We start from the raw sequence: 15059 nt of genomic DNA on the forward strand, positions 1-15059 counted from the left end.
AGTAAAGACAAAGATTGCTAGGAAGTACATTCTAGACATGCAGGATGACTTCCACAAATGGTGATGGAAGTGTCATGTTCAAAAAACAATTAGTTATCTATTTCAACAGGAATATAAAAATATGTAAAAAGGAGTCATGTGAAATAAGTTGGAAAGATATACTGGGCCAAACGTGAACAACCTTCAATGCCAGATAATATACTTTCTGTCATCTTGTTCTATAGACAACAATAGAAAGTTATTGCAGATTTCTGTATAAAAATTTCAATTGTTCATTCTGGACTTTATAAGATGTTCACTCCTGGTAGAAATCAATCTTTGCTCCTCAATTATCTACCCTACACTATAACACTTTGAAAATAAAAATCTCATATTGATACAACATCCTCAAACATTAAAGTTATGGTCACAGCACCCCAGAATTAAGCTATGGTGCGATTTTCAATCCCACCATTAGGAAGTTGAAATCACCAGGATAGAATAGGCTCAAAGGGTCTTTTAGGGAGACAGAGTTCAAGTTCACCTTTTCATCTGGCTAGCTAATATTGCCACATTGCAGGTTTACAGGAATATTTACAAAACCTTCCTGTTTATAATTAATCCAAGTTACCAGTACCTTTAGCTATATTTAGAATCTTCTGGCTGCTTTCATGCCTCAAATTGAGGAATATTGTCTACACAGTTAAGTTCCAACATTCAAGTAACTGCCTCAGTCCTTTACCTGCCAAATTATTTGGCTGTTTGTGGGATCTTATCTTAACTTCCTCAAACATCTTTCAAAAAAACTGGGTTAATTTCTTAAAATCTTTGTTCTATCTGGGATTATTTACTTATTTTGTGGGGGTTGATTTTGGGGAATGGTGAGGCAATTGGGATTAAATGACTTTCTTAGAGTCACATACGCTACTAAATCCTGAGTATCTGAAGTTAGATTTGAACTCAGATACTCTCAACGGTAGGATCAGTGCTCTATCCATAGCTGGGCTTCTTTTGTGTCTACATATTAACCCTTAGGAAGCTTTCTAGGTTAATAATTAAAGTCACAGACATAAAGGGTGAAAAAGCAGGTTCCTGAAACCTGACTCATAGATGCTCCTTTCTCCCTCCCTTCATCCTTAAAAGGCTTTCTCTTACTGCAAAAAACTATTGCAGTAGATAGAGTGGCAGGCCTGCAGTCATGAAGACCTGAGTTTAAAAGCCTCGTTCATATACTTAACTGTGTGACCCTGAATGAGTCATTTAACTTCAGTGTCCCCATCTGTAAAATGGGGATAATGATAGCACCTACCTCTCAGGATTGTCATGAGAATCAAATCTGATAACTGTAAAACACTGAGCACAGTACCTGGCACATAGTAAGCGCTATATAAATGTTAGCTATTATTTTGATTCTTTCAAAATAAAATCATTTCTAGACTTTATCTGCTTTTCAGTTATGAGCATTTCAAAGTATGAAATATAGTACTAGAAATTCATGTCTTTCCCGTTAGAGAAATAAAGTTTCTTTGAGTGCTTAAGATTGTTTTCATCACATAAAGAAACCCCCTTGCCTACAATGAGACAACAGGTTCCAGGTAGAAAAAGGTCAGTAACCTTTTTCATGACAGTCAGCACAGAGAAGGCACCACTGGCAATAGGTGAGTGTTTGTCATTAGTAGGGAAAAATAAAATCAAGGCAGGCAGAGGAAGAGTGAAAAATAGCTTTAAAGTATTTTTGGTTGGAGGCCACTCCATAAGCTCTCCCAGAATTCTTCTCTATAACCTTTACAAATCATAAAAAAATGTGCATGTTTAATTTCACACCATCAATCAAGAAGCCTTTATTAAGTGCTTACTGTGTGACAAGCACTATGCTAAGTGCTGGGGATAACCAAAAAGAAAAAAAAAAGACAAATCAATACATAACATGTTTGACTTAAAGTGCTTTAAAAATGTATATCCCCATTACCTTCTTGCTTGAGCAAATCTTTGTTCTTTAGAAATGCATATGTGACCAACTGGGATCTGTGCTACAGCAATCTTATATATCAAACAGCCAAGTATATCAGTAAATACTGTATATCCAGATAGCTTCTGAATAGCCATTAGCTTTAGAGGAAGATGACTGCAAACCCCCAGGATCAGAATTTATTTAGTTTTTTATGCACTGAGCATAGACTACCAACCATACATAATAGATGTCCTTAAAAAGTTCAAGTTATGGAGCTATAGGAAAAGCAGGCCCACAAGCATCCAAAAAGTGACACAAGTCTCAGAAAAAAATGGAGTTTGTGCCTTTTCATCTGAAGCAACCTATGATAAATTAGTTTTTAAAATTAGCACCTCATGTAGTGCCTTTTCACTAACACCTTCTACCTAGAAACTCTACCTAGACGCCTCAGTGGGGTATGGAAGCTTGATAACCCTAATGGGTCCCAACAAGGTTTAAAAGCTATTATTATGGGCTGAAGGAAAGGTCCCACTGACCTCTGAGGATCAACTCAAGTACAGAGAGGCCTATCTTCAGAAACTGGCCTCTAGGTTACTGGCTTTCTATTTGGCTACAGAAACTCAAGAAACTGCCAACTAAGTGGGTGAGATGGAACTGTAGTGTGCATGAATAATACAATTCTAAATATGGATACTGAGAAATTGACATATTGTATTGGGTCCAAGGAGAACTGGTTCTGAAAGGAAGACAGTAAGAGAACTAAAAATGTTGCTTTCCATCCTCGCATGGCACAAGAATCATATTCTCCATTGCTATGACAAGATTTAGGACATCCTCAGTTAGGAACAGATCTGAAGGCCATTTCAAAATTGAGTATATTCAGTGTGAAAGGGATGATCTCATTTTCATTGCTTTTTTAAGGAGCTGTTTATCTTCATAACATCTGGGTATTTCTAGACTGGCTTCACATGGAAATGCAATGGAGATTTCTTTCAAGGTAGAGACCAGATGGATATACAGTAGATATGGAATTATGACCTATATTTGTGGATGGGATTTGTTTTTAGGCCCTGTTCTAAAACTTAAAGCTCTAAGATTATAAGGTCAAACTATGTTGCCTATCATCTTTGCCATCATAATGGAGTTTTACCCTTTTTTCTTTCACATAAAACACATTTCTAAAAGAGGTCCTCTAAGTACAGAACAAGGGTCTCCTTGGAAAATTGGACTTGCTAGGTGGTGATATTGAAATAGGCATACTACCATTCCTCTAACTCCATGAATCCTCTTACTGAAAACTGAGACTAACCTCCTTCTCTTCCCCAGGATAAGGTTACCAAAAAATAGCCAAGACCTTCCATAGATAATGCGAATGTGGTACCCTGACACACCAAACACTCAGCCTATTTCTACCTACACAGAAGAAGCAGAGATACCATTTCTACAGATACATCCCCGAGATATGGTTGGCTATCTATCTTAGATCCTTCCTTTGCTAAGAAAGTGGATCCTTCCCCTGCTAAGAAAGTGGATCCTTCCCCACCTCAACATCCCCCCCCCACACACACAACAAAGATTTTGCACCAGCCCTCTCTACTCTATCATGGTAGGAAAATAAATAAATCTAGTCTAGCCAAGTCAGCATTTCCATCTCGTTCCCCAACCAGTGCTGTCATACATATAATAATCATGGCAATAGTTTGTTTTGAAAGGAGATGTTTCCCCAGGCTCCTTCTTCTGTCAAGTTCAGGAATCACAGAGCTTCAGATAAGTCTCCTCTAGCACTCTGATCATACATGCAATCATCACAGCAACACAGTTTGTTGTAACAGGAGAAATCTCCCCAGGCTCCTTCTCCTCGGCCACAAGATAACCAGTCCAGAAGTCATGGAGCTTCGGATGACAAATGACGCTGATCTTTCCCATTCAGTCCCAGGGTTTCCAGACATATCCCACATTCGTAGTCTGGGCTTCACAACCAGGCTTCTTCAAACATAACATAAAGCTTGGCCCTTCCCCATGCTGAAGACTCACAAGCAAGTTCAAAGCCCGTAGACAATAGGCACTTCCAAAGGTTGGCAAGGAGGAGACAAATCTGCTAAAGAGGGCACCACACCAGATCCTCACGCAGGATACTGCCCATATCCTGGACATGCTGCCCACGGGGGCAGGCTTAGGTAGTGGGCGGGTCGTGCTTTTTCTTCTTGCCCCGACAGGATTTGCAAACACAGCAGATGATACAGGGCGAGGCCAGCAGCAGCAGGGGCGAAGTCACCAAGGCTATGATGCCCAGTCCCACGAGAATCCCTACAACCTGAAAGACAAGAGAGCAACGTGAGCCAATCGCTGGAATTCTTATGGCCCAGTACATACAAGCCCACTTTGGTGTCAGGGGGGGCTTTACCTGTGGTCCACCCAGAGCCTGAACCAGAGCTGCAGAAGCGAGAGAGCCCCCAACCTGGCTCCATCATCCACCCTAGCATGAGCAATGGCTTCCTTTGGAGAAAGTAGCCAATACCAATTTATGGGGGGCTGGGTGCAATGTGACACGGTGGCTACAGCAGGGGGCTCAGGAGTCAAAGGGTCAAGAAATCCCAAATTTAAACCCTGTCTCTAAGAATTAGTCATTGACCACTGGGACAAGGCTCTTAATCTCACATGATCTCATCGATAAAACAGGGATAATTGGTGTTTGTGGTACAGAACTGTAGTGAGACCCAAATAATATAATGAATATCTTAATTAGTAATTAATTAATAATATAATATCTTATAAATAAACAAGTTGTTTAGACATTTCTACTCTTTTGTTCCCATTTGGGGCTTTCTTGGCAAAGATACTGGAATGGTTTGCCATTTCCTTCTCCAGCACATTTTAATGATGAGGAATTGAGGCTAAGTGACTTACCAGAAGGTCACATGGCTAACTAAGTGTCTTAAGGATGGATTTGAACTCAGGAACAGTAGTCTCTTTGACACTAGGCCTGGTACTCTATCAACAACATCACTGAGATTCCCAGGGAAACTTAAAGCACTAGGTGATTGTTAGGTTGTTAGGTTGACAAGCAAGAGATCCTTAATGAATCCAAAACAGTTCTGGGTGGGGAAAATAACTAAGCCACTATCTTTGGGCCTGTTTTTTAATTTATACATACACTGAGCTGTGTATTCAGAGTGCCTGAAGTGATAGCAGTAAACTCAAGGGTCTCCGGGGTCAACTTTAACTATTCTTAAAAATATGCTCATAGCAGAAAACCATAATAATTCTTCCTTATGTCAAGAGGACAGAGAATATATGCCTCTAATTCTACACAAAACCATAGGATCACAGATTCATTTATTTATATATTTATTTAGAGCAAACAATCTTTACTCATACTAGGCCTCTCCTAAATATATGGGAAGGGGCATCAGAGACTATGAAATCCAATTTTTTTGTTTTACACGAGGATAAAAATTAAGCAACTTTGCCCAGAATCACACAGCTAAGAAAAATGGTACTATTTGAACTCTTCTTCATTCAAAGCCTATAACTCCATCCATTAAACACTAACTATATCCAGACCACTTTTCTGGTTTTCTGAAAGACATTGTTCTTACTCAGCCTCATTACCCAGCCTTCTGTACTAGAAGGTCATGCTCACCCATCACTTATAACTAATTATACGATATAAAACAGGAAGCTTCCCAGACATAAGTAGCACACCTAACTTATTCTAGCGTTCCTTTTCAAGTCACAGTACCTGTGTTCGGTTCCACATCACAGAGGCTCGGGAGTGGCCCAGTTTATTTCGGCAGGGCCCTTTATCATAATGTCTGAGGAAAATGTCATTCTGAAAGAAAGGAAGGAGTCCCCGTCAGCAGCCATTTAAAACTTAGAGAATACATTCTTAATAAAGCTTTTACCAAGTGTCAAAATTATATCTAGGGCTAGATAACTGGGACTTTGCCCAAGAGCACCAAATTTGGAGGATATGGACAGTCCCTAAAGTCCTTTTAGCAAAATAAGGTTAGCTCCTCCCTCCCTGAAGCTATACCCCAGCCCACAGCAGCCTGCCAAGCAGAAGTTGTACACTGGTGTCCTAGGACTTCTGTCTCCCTACCATGGGTTAGTGTTCACTCTGCTTAAATTAGAGTAACTTTCAAGTTACCTGCCTTGGCCATGGTATATAGGTCTTGACCTCAGTATAAAAAAAACCAAAATAATCCTAATTACAACTCCAAGAGGAGTTTCAGAAATCAAAGGTAAATGTTATTATCAAATATACCTTCTAGCAAGTCCATGATCTTCAGACATATAGCTGGGTAACTTCAGAAGTTATTTCATGTAAATAGATAGGAATTGGAGACAGTTCCCACACATTTCTAAAAGGGGGGTTAATAATCTTTGCATATATATATATATATATATATATATATATATATATATAGGGGAGTTACCCACATCAGTGAGATCACAAATCCCTTGGAGTAGTTGGATCATTCTAGGATTCATAGTATTAGCAAAATTGATTTACAAACAGATCAAAATCATCAAGAGAACTAAATCTGTGTTGCTTGCCCAATTGAAATCATTCTTCATTTAAATGCCTAACATTTGGGACACTGACCTTTCATTCCCCATCCTTAAAATATTCCTAGAAGCCAGCACCACCCCGCCATGTGAAATCTGCATAGAACGCAGCTCAATATGCATCCAATGCCAACACCATTGGTTTAAACAGAGCAAAAATGATGAATAGGAAAATGATGAATAGAACAAGATGCTTCCTTCCACATCTGATATCAGTGTTATGAGCCATTTAACATCTGCCTCGTCTCATCTCAAGTGCCAGAACTGTGTGTTCTTTGCAGCACTATTCACCAAAACACAAATCAATCTGCCAGAGAAGACTGAGATCTGGTGTGCACATTTATCTCTTTGTTTTTCTACAGAAGGCATAAGTATGTCATGAGCCAGAATCTGAATATGACCCTTCTAAGATGCTAATGGAATGAAGAGGAAATTGTCAATTCCATCATTCATTTACCTCAGATGAATTCATTTCAATTATTCACAAAGCTCTATATGACAAGGGGTTATACAATCCTGTTTAATTCCTCTTCCATAGGGGAAGGTCTTTATGACCAAAGCAGAACTAGAGATCATTACTGATCACAAAATAGAAAATTTCGATTATACCAAACTGAAAAGCTTTTGTACAAACAAAACTAATGCAGACAAGATTAGAAGGGAACCAATAAACTGGGAAAATATTTTTACAGTCAAAGGTTCTGATAAAGGCCTCATTTCCAAAATATATAGAGAATTAACTCTAATTTATAAAAAATCAAGCCATTCTCCAATTGAAAAATGGTCAAAGGATATGAACAGACAATTCTCAGATGAAGAAATTGAAACTATTTCTAGTCATATGAAAAGATGCTCCAAGTCATTATTAATCAGAGAAATGCAAATTAAGACAACTCTAAGATACCACTACACACCTGTCAGATTGGCTAAGATGACAGGAAAAATAATGATGATTGTTGGAGGGGATGTGGGAAAACTGGGACATTGATTCATTGTTGGTGGAGTTGTGAACGAATCCAACCATTTTGGAGAGTAGTTTGGAACTATGCTCAAAAGTTATCAAACTGTGCATACCCTTTGATCCAGCAGTGTTACTACTGGGATTATATCCCAAAGAGATTATAAAGAAGGAAAGGGACCTGTATGTGCACGAATGTTTGTGGCAGCCCTTTTGTAGTGGCTAGAAACTGGAAACTGAATGGATGTCCATCAGTTGGAGAATGGCTGAATAAATTGTGGTATATGAAAATTATGGAATATTACTGTTCTGTAAGAAATGACCAACAGGATGATTTCAGAAAGGCCTGGAGAGACTTACAAGAACTGATGCTGAGTGAAATGAGCAGGACCAGGAGATCATTATATACTTCAACAACAATACTAGATGATGACCAGTTCTGATGGATCAGGCCATCCTCAGCAACGAGATCAACCAAATCATTTCTAATGGAGCAGTAATGAACTGAACTAGCTATACCCAGAAAAAGAACTCTGGGAGATGACTAAAACCATTACATTGAATTCCAATCCCTATATTTATGCACACCTGCATTTTGATTTCCTTCACAAGCTAATTGTACAATAATTCAGAGTCTGATTCTTTTTGTACAGCAAAATAATGTTTTGGTCATGTATACTTACTGTGTATCTAAGTTATATTTTAATATATTTAACATCTACTGGTCATCCTGCCATTTAGGGGGGGGTGGGGGTGGGGTAAGAGGTGAAAAATTGAAACAAGAGGTTTGGCAATTGTTAATGCTGTAAAGTTACCCATGCATATATCCTGTAAATAAAAGGCTATTAAATTTAAAAAAAAAAAAATTCCTCTTCCATAATGTCCCATACTATAATTGTAGCAGGCCTCCTATGATGGTCTTTTTTAAAAGGGTTAATAGCAAACATAAAAAAGCAAGAGCCTGAGAAGGAGTTCTATTGCCATGTTAATTTCTATCCAGATCAAAAGCTTGCCTTTTAACAAGTTAAATATATATATATATATATATATATATATATATATATATATATATAAAGAGTGGATGATGGGGCAAAAACAAAACCATTTGGCCAAGCAGATTATGATGTCTTTACCTGGAAGCCATTTGAGGAAATGCATTTCAGTTTGATGGGTTGGAATTTAGGTAAAGGATGAGCAAGAGCACTAATTCATGTTTACTGAACAATCAGTATTTAAGACTATTATTTAGTCTTATTATTTGATATTTAAACTAATATTTAAGACTATACTACGCATAAGCTGCTCATTTCAACTCAACAAACATTCATTAAGTACAAGGCATTAAGGATACAAAAGAAAAAAATGAAGAATATTTACAGCCCTTAACAAATTAACAACTTTAAGTCCATCAATTCTAGTCAACCAATTTGGAGGAAATGAATTGATACACCAAATATAAGGAGCAAAATAAGATATGTGGCAAATGATTAAGAATAATCATAGAAGGAATTATTAATCTAGGGTCCACAAATTTGTTTTGTTAGTATTTTAAAATCCATATTTTAAGAATCAGTTTACTTTTTAATCCTATGTCTTTTATACATTTAAAAATATTAGTTTATCAGATGCCCAAAGGGATGCATAAGACAAGGTCTACATTAATGACTCCAAGTATGTAAAAGGAAGTACTGATAAATACTGTGTGTTCAGCAAACACTACAAACCACTGGATTTAAAGAATGTAGCCTTTTAAGTCTGGTTATTATGTCCATGAATATCATCAGTTGTAGCCCTGGAATGACTGTAATATCATGATTGAACTGAGAGAGATGAATTTTTGCAGGTCAAATTTACAGTCACTTCTAATCATGCTCAAATCATCTGACACTCCAGGGTATTGAACCCTAAATGGAACTGAAACCAAGGTCTTCTCAGTACTTCTTTTTTCCCCCAGTAGTATTTTATTTTTCCAAATACATGTAAAGACAGTTTTCAACATTCATTATTGTAAAACTTTTGTGTTCCAAATTTTTCTCCCTCCTTCCCTTACTGCCCCCTCCTGACAGCAAACAATCTGATATAGATTAAATATGTGAATTCTTTTAAACATTTGCATATTTGTCATGTTGTACAAGAGAAATCAGAAAAGGAGAAAAATGAGAAAGAAAAAGAAAGAAACAATAAAAAGTCACTACTCCCCTCTCTTCCTTTATTGATCTGAAGACACTGAGAGGTTCTTTCAGATTTTTCTGTTTAAGGAGGGCATCCAGATTTTCAGTTCTCAACTAGGTGCATTCCTTTGAACTTATCATGTCTTTGAGTAAGGTACTCTTCCCTTCCCCTTTCCAACTTTTTATATGTTATCTTATCCCATTTAATTGTAAATAATCGAGAGCTTGTCTGCCTTTTGCTTTTCTTTGTATTTCTAATACTTAGCACAGTGCCTGGCATTTAATAAATGTTGATGAACAGTTAAGGCAATTCTCAAAATTCCACCAGCTAAGGAAGTCTTCAGAAAGAGCAGTTCAAGTTGGGAAAGTCATTTTTTCTTAGAAAAATAAGTTTTTTGTTTCAAGACCTCTAGACATATTAAAAAATGAAAACAAGCAGGATAGTTTTCAGGTATGTTAAGACATGAGATGGAGCCTCTATTGAAAACTTACATCCAGGTTCTGGAGACAGTACCAGCAGAATGTGTGCTTACAATTCTTACACATCATCTGAGCACAACCTTCATTCCGTTCGATGTAGACCCGGCAAACAGGGCATTGCTTAATGGGGGCTTCTGCATCCATCCCAATGAGGGCTCTGGAAAAAGAAAGGACAAGGAGTTAGGAAATAAATTTGGACTATTCAGTCAGCAAGAACCACAGCTGTATCAACTAAATAGGATGGTAGATGAGGAAGGTGGCCTAAGACCTAAGAACTAAATAAAATATACTTTTTTCTTCTGGGAAAGGATCTGTATTGAATTTCCAGGTCTGAGGACAGCAATTAAAGTCTGTGTTATCCATGCTGGTATATGTGTGTTTATGTTTGCACACGTATGCATAGGAGACACAAATGTGCATACAACTTGTGTTTTAGGAAAGATTGGAAAATTGAGGATAAAAGGACTACAAATATGTCACAGGAAATTCAAAACCACTTACATTTAGTGTTAAAATGCAATCTTACTATTTTCTTCAGTGTGAATTTATCTTCATTACTATGATTTGCTAACTTAGCATGAAAAATAAATAGGTATTCCCTGTGACCACTGGCTATAACAGAAGTCTCTAGGTGTAAGCTAAAAGATGGAAAAATGGAGCCCAGGATTAAAAAATCATCTACATGTGAAAAATTAAAAAGTAAAACAAGACTTGAATAATAATAAACATCTGAGACAGAAATGATAACTATTTTTACTGCTTATAAGACAATCAGCAAAATAAATTAATTAATTATGACATTCTTTCTATATCACTAGTGGGGAAAAATTAGCAGGAAGGAAGAGTGAATTATTGCCCTAGTATCTGTCTTCTGCTATTGAGGGTCATCAATATCATAACAATAGTGTGAGAAAAATGGGAATGTTTGGATGGTCGGTCTTATTAAACCTGCCTGTAATCTGTACTAAACCTTTAATCATGCTAATTCTTTGTGGAATATCCAAGGACATTAATATGAGTTAGTGACTCAGAATCCTAAAAAAGCCACATAACCAACTTAGAAACAGTGCTGGGGTCCTTCCATTGAATGGACTGTAATACTGGTAGCTATGTTCCCATTAATATAGAACACTCATGGCCTCAAGCAAAACCAAGGGATCAACCACAAAAGTCATACTCACAGAGCTCCTGTTTTGATTTTAAAAACAACAACAACAACAAAAACCTCCAGGGATCAGATGGTACAAGCTGAATTGATTCACATCTCACCACCTCCCAGCAGGGGTACCATCTTCAAAGAGCCGAATTTCTTACATAACACAAAAACTATGTGACAATAAGTATTCATTGCACTATTGCATTTTAAGAAGATTCCTTTCCTGTGGATGTTTTCAATGCAATATAATATTTTTACTCAGCAACCAGACCTCAAAATATCCTTGGGAGAAAAGTAGGAGAAGAACAATTCTTGTCCCATTCAATAAATATAAGCAGGAAAATTGAGGCACAAAGATATTAAATAAGGAAGCAGATAGTTAAACCAAGATTTTCCATTGAGTTCCTACTGACCATAATGATTCCCTCCCTACCGGATGAGGCAAAGAAAACTGAATAAAACCTCTGCACTTTCAATAATACCTGGAAGATCCTTTTAACCCTAAATAATCCCTTTAAAAATAATAACTTAACTGCAGGAGTATTTTAATGACATTTATGTAATGCTCCTAAGGGAAATGTTACATTAAAATTTAAGAAAAGTGGTTATTCCATGCCGCACCAAAGGCACTTAAAACCCTGGGAAGAGCATTTAGGAATTCTAGAAAAGTCAAGAGATCATAGAATTTGAGATTTGGAAGGGATTTTGGTGGCAATCCTTCACACTAAAGAATCCCTCTTATAATTCCCTTTATTGAGGTAACAAATATCTAACAAATTCAATTCAGTCTCACCCATGTTCTGTTGGCAAGACAACAACAGGCTGGCTGTCCCGACAAGAGCGATCAGAATGCCAGGTATCTTTGCAGCATGAGCAGAATGTCAAGTGACAAGAAGGACATTTAACCATTGTGGGCTGTCCTGAATTATTCTGTTCAATATGGCACACAGTCTGGCAGTCAGCAACAGGACACCATGTCCGACTAGGGTCCAGATGGACTTCTGAAATAAAAAGAAAGAAAAATGATGGTTGAATCCCAAAACAAGGGTCTTGACTTAAGTCTTCCTATTCATGATTCATGACTTTTGAGAAATGCATAAAAACCATTATCTGGAAATTGGAGTGTTTGTAAACTAACACATAGGAGAGTGCTACCACAAACAACTATGTCCACTAACTTACCCTGCTTTTAATCCATAGTTCATTTACTTAATCCCTGACCATTCTCCCCTGACTTGATATTGTGAAATGCTGTACTTGCTACTGAACTCATGCCCAGATAGCAAAGTTCAATGAAAAATGAATTAACAAGGAGTAAATCACCAGTCAGATACACATATTCTCTCTCTCTCTCTCTCTCTCTCTCTCTCTCTCACACACACACACACACACACAAACATACCACAATTCTCTGAAATGAACACTCTTGCCTCTATTTTAGATGTGATGACCCAAAAAAAAAAACTAAAACAAAAACACCACCACCACCAACAAAGACTTGCACTTTCCATTTGGCATTTTATATTCACAACAATCCTAAGAAATAGATTACAGTGCAAATTACTATGGATCAGAGAAATGCAAATTAGGACAACTCTGAGATACCACTACACACCTGTCAGATTGGCTAAGATGATAGGAAAAGACAAGGACAAATGTTGGAGGGGATGTGGGAAAACTGCGACACTGATACATTGTTGGTGAAGTTGTGAACGAATCCAACCATGGAGAGCAGTTTGGAATTAGGCTCAAAAAGTTATCAAACTGTGCATACCCTTTGATCCAGCAGTGTCTCTACTGGGCTTATATCCCAAAGAGATATTACAGAAGGGACAGGGACCCATATGTGCAAGAATGTTTGTGGCAGCCCTCTTTGTAGTGGCTAGAAACTGGAAGCTGAGTGGATGCCCATCAATTGGGGAATGGCGGAATAAATTGTGGTATATGAATAATATGGAATATTATTGTTCTGTAAGAAACAACCAGAAGAATGATTTTAGAGAGACCTTGAGAGACTTACATGAACCAATGCTGAGTGAAATTAGCAGAACCAGGAAATCATTATACATGGTAACAACAAGACTATACAATGATTAATTCTAACGGACTTGATTCTCTTCAACAATGAGATGATTTAAACCAGTTTCACTTCTGCAGTGATGAAGAGAGCCATTTATACCCAGAGAGAAAACTATGTGGACTACAACATAGCATTCTCACTCTCTCTTGTTATTTGCTTGCACTTTGTGTTTTCTTTCTCAGTTTTTCTTTTTCTTCCTTCATGATCTGATTTTTCTTGCACAACAAGATAACTGTATAAATATGTATACATATATGGGATCTTACATGTATTTCAACATAGTTAATATGTATTGTACTACCTACCAGTTAGGGGAGGGGGATGGGAGGAAGAAGGGAAAAATTTGCAAAAAAAAAAAAAGGTTATGCAAGGGTCAATGTTGGAAAAATTACCCATGCATATGCTTTGTAAATAAAAGGCAAGAAAGAAAGAAAGAAAGAAAGAAAGAAAGAAAGAAAGAAAGAAAGAAAGAAAGAGAAAAGAAAGAGAAAAGAAAGAGAAAAGAAAGAGAAAAGAAAGAGAAAAGAAAGAGAAAAGAAAGAGAAAAGAAAGAAAAGAAAGAAAAAAAGAAAGAAAGAAAGAAAGAAAGAAAGAAAGAAAGAAAGAAAGAAAGAAAGAAAGAAAGAAAGAAAGAAAGAAAGAAAGAAAGAAAGAAATAGATTACAGTGATTTCCTCTAATTGAGAGGGAAAAGAAGTAAATGGTGAAGCTGGTTATGGACAAAAGTATATTTTAGAGCCACAACTAAATCACATAACTAATAGTTAGAGGTCACCTAGTCTAACCTCTGCACATTATAGATCAGGAAAACTAAGGCCCAGGGAAGTTAAGGGACTTGTCTATGTTGTTGATAAAGGTAAGTAAGCACTGGAGGGAGATTCAAACCCTGACCCTTTGACTCCAAGAGCCAAAGCTCTTTCCAATGTTACAATCAGAATTTAAATCAGAATTGTGATTGTAGTGAAACATTAGAAATGAACCAAAAGGGGATGATTTGTCCAAAAAGGGGGAAGGGAGGAAGAGATAAAAGAAGAAAGGTCCAGGTGCATTACAAACATGAGGAGAGGATTTCATGGAGCAGGCAAGATCCAATCGTGATACTACATTTATGTGATGTCATATTCGTCATGTCTCCTCAGAAGACAACCGTTTTTCTCTTCAAGTGTACAGACACATACCACACACCCTGCTAGACTTCTTTATTCCTTTTCAGTAAAAGATCCGCAATTCTTTCCATCAGAGGTGACCTTTAGAAGAACAAAATCATGTGGAAAATTCTGGTACTCCTTGAGGGGTGGAGTGGCCCTTTTCTCTCTGAAATGAAGGATTTGAAAAACCTTTGTGCTGATGAGATTCTAATTTTAAAACCTCCTGCCCTTGGGAATTTGGAGACAGGAGAAAACAACTTTGAAGGAGAAAATGGAATAAAAGGCTGAGAGTTGGTCTAATTTCCCAAACTAATACCTTCACATCAAGTACTTTAAAAAAAATTCAAATCTAAGGAGTGTCTATGAACACTATATATATAATTTACCCAAGAATAACAATTATTGGATATATTCTAATAGAAATTTTTCTTTGAGTATTTCCAGGGGAAGAAATTATGTATGTAATTAGGTCTTAAAATGATGCAATTTACTATTAGTTTACTTAGGTATATGTGCTTGTATATGTAAATTCTATGTATTATTAGAAAATATGACCAAAAGTATA

The 15059-nt window shown here is 37.0% G+C and overlaps 1 protein-coding gene across 5 annotated transcripts in view; it reads right to left on the bottom strand.

Moving 5' to 3' along the window:
• Positions 1-1686: 1686 nt before the first annotated feature.
• The window catches only part of RNF144B (ring finger protein 144B), a 204021-nt gene continuing 190648 nt past the window's right edge, over positions 1687-15059 (bottom strand). For all 5 annotated transcript variants that reach the window (XM_031946795.1, XM_031946793.1, XM_031946792.1 and 2 more), the window contains 4 exons: positions 12061-12268; positions 10124-10268; positions 5673-5762; positions 1687-4244 (listed from right to left, as the gene is read on the bottom strand). In XM_031946795.1, the coding sequence (XP_031802655.1) occupies positions 4104-4244; positions 5673-5762; positions 10124-10268; positions 12061-12268 (584 nt within the window). In that variant the 3' untranslated portion in view covers positions 1687-4103. The remainder of the gene's footprint in view (positions 4245-5672; positions 5763-10123; positions 10269-12060; positions 12269-15059) is intronic.

This window comes from Sarcophilus harrisii, chromosome 1, assembly GCF_902635505.1.
Source record: "Sarcophilus harrisii chromosome 1, mSarHar1.11, whole genome shotgun sequence".
NCBI classification, from domain to species: Eukaryota; Metazoa; Chordata; class Mammalia; order Dasyuromorphia; family Dasyuridae; genus Sarcophilus; species Sarcophilus harrisii.